General features: G+C 68.4%; 1 protein-coding gene across 1 annotated transcript in view; it reads right to left on the minus strand.

Moving 5' to 3' along the window:
* LOC105310256 (actin-85C-like) overlaps nt 1-1,148 on the minus strand; it is a gene marked incomplete at its 3' end in the record, with an annotated part of 6,464 nt that extends 5,316 nt beyond the window's left edge. Inside the window, exons 1-4 of the mRNA XM_011386451.2 lie at nt 987-1,148; nt 552-876; nt 277-438; nt 6-178 (exon numbers count right to left, since the gene is read on the minus strand). Coding sequence (XP_011384753.1) covers nt 6-178; nt 277-438; nt 552-876; nt 987-1,115 — 789 coding nt within the window. The remainder of the gene's footprint in view (nt 1-5; nt 179-276; nt 439-551; nt 877-986) is intronic.
* Between the last annotated feature and the right edge of the window lie 94 nt (nt 1,149-1,242).

Here is a 1,242-nt window from a genome sequence, read left to right on the forward strand (position 1 = left end):
TGGAAGAGCGTCTCCGGGCACCGGAAGCGCTCGTTGCCGATGGTGATGACCTGCCCGTCCGGCAGCTCATAGCTCTTCTCCAGGGAGGAGGACGAGGCGGCCGTGGCCATCTCGTTCTCGAAGTCCAGGGCCACGTAGCACAGCTTCTCCTTGATGTCGCGCACGATCTCGCGCTCAGCTGCGGGCGACACGGGCGGGAGAGGAGCCCTGAGCGCGGGGTCGCGGAGTCCCCACGCGCCCGCCCGCCCGCCCGCCCAGGGTGCCGCGGCCGCGCACCTGTGGTCACGAAGGAGTAGCCACGCTCAGTGAGGATCTTCATCAGATAGTCAGTGAGGTCGCGGCCCGCCAGGTCCAGGCGCATGATGGCGTGCGGCAGGGCGTAGCCCTCATAAATGGGCACGTTGTGGGTGACACCGTCTCCGGAGTCCAGCACGATGCCTGCGCGGGGAAAGGGCAGGGACGCCGGGGGACTGAGTGCCTCGCCGCCTCCAGACCGCTGCGGGCGCAGCAGGCCGGCCCTGGGGAGGAGCGCGCGAGGCGCGCGCACTTACCGGTGGTCCTGCCGGAGGCGTAGAGGGACAGCACGGCCTGGATGGCCACGTACATGGCGGGCACGTTGAAGGTCTCAAACATGATCTGGGTCATCTTCTCGCGGTTGGCCTTGGGGTTGAGGGGCGCCTCGGTGAGCAGGGTGGGGTGCTCCTCGGGGGCCACGCGGAGCTCGTTGTAGAAAGTGTGGTGCCAGATCTTCTCCATGTCGTCCCAGTTGGTGATGATGCCGTGCTCGATGGGGTACTTCAGGGTTAAGATGCCTCTCTTGCTCTGAGCCTCGTCGCCCACGTAGGAGTCCTTCTGCCCCATGCCCACCATGACGCCCTGCGGAGGAGACAGCGCGCACCGCGCACTCGTCACCGCGGCTCAGGGAGGCGCAGCGCTGGGCCACGCGGGGTCCCCGGCCCGCACCCTCGGCGCAGGCGCAGCCTGACCTGGTGGCGAGGGCGGCCCACGATGGACGGGAACACGGCCCTGGGGGCGTCGTCGCCGGCAAAGCCGGCTTTCACCAGGCCGGAGCCATTGTCGCACACGAGGGCGGTGGTCTCGTCTTCGTCGCACATGGTGTTTGGTTTCTGCAAGGACAGGAAGGCCACGGAGACGAACGGCGGGCCGTGAGTGGAGAACGCCCCTCCGACCCAAGCGCCCTCCGTCCCCAGGACCTAGGACAGCCGTCTCCCGAGCCTGGCG

This window comes from Pteropus vampyrus, unplaced genomic scaffold (assembly GCF_000151845.1).
Source record: "Pteropus vampyrus isolate Shadow unplaced genomic scaffold, Pvam_2.0 Scaffold1662, whole genome shotgun sequence".
Taxonomy (NCBI): Eukaryota; Metazoa; Chordata; class Mammalia; order Chiroptera; family Pteropodidae; genus Pteropus; species Pteropus vampyrus.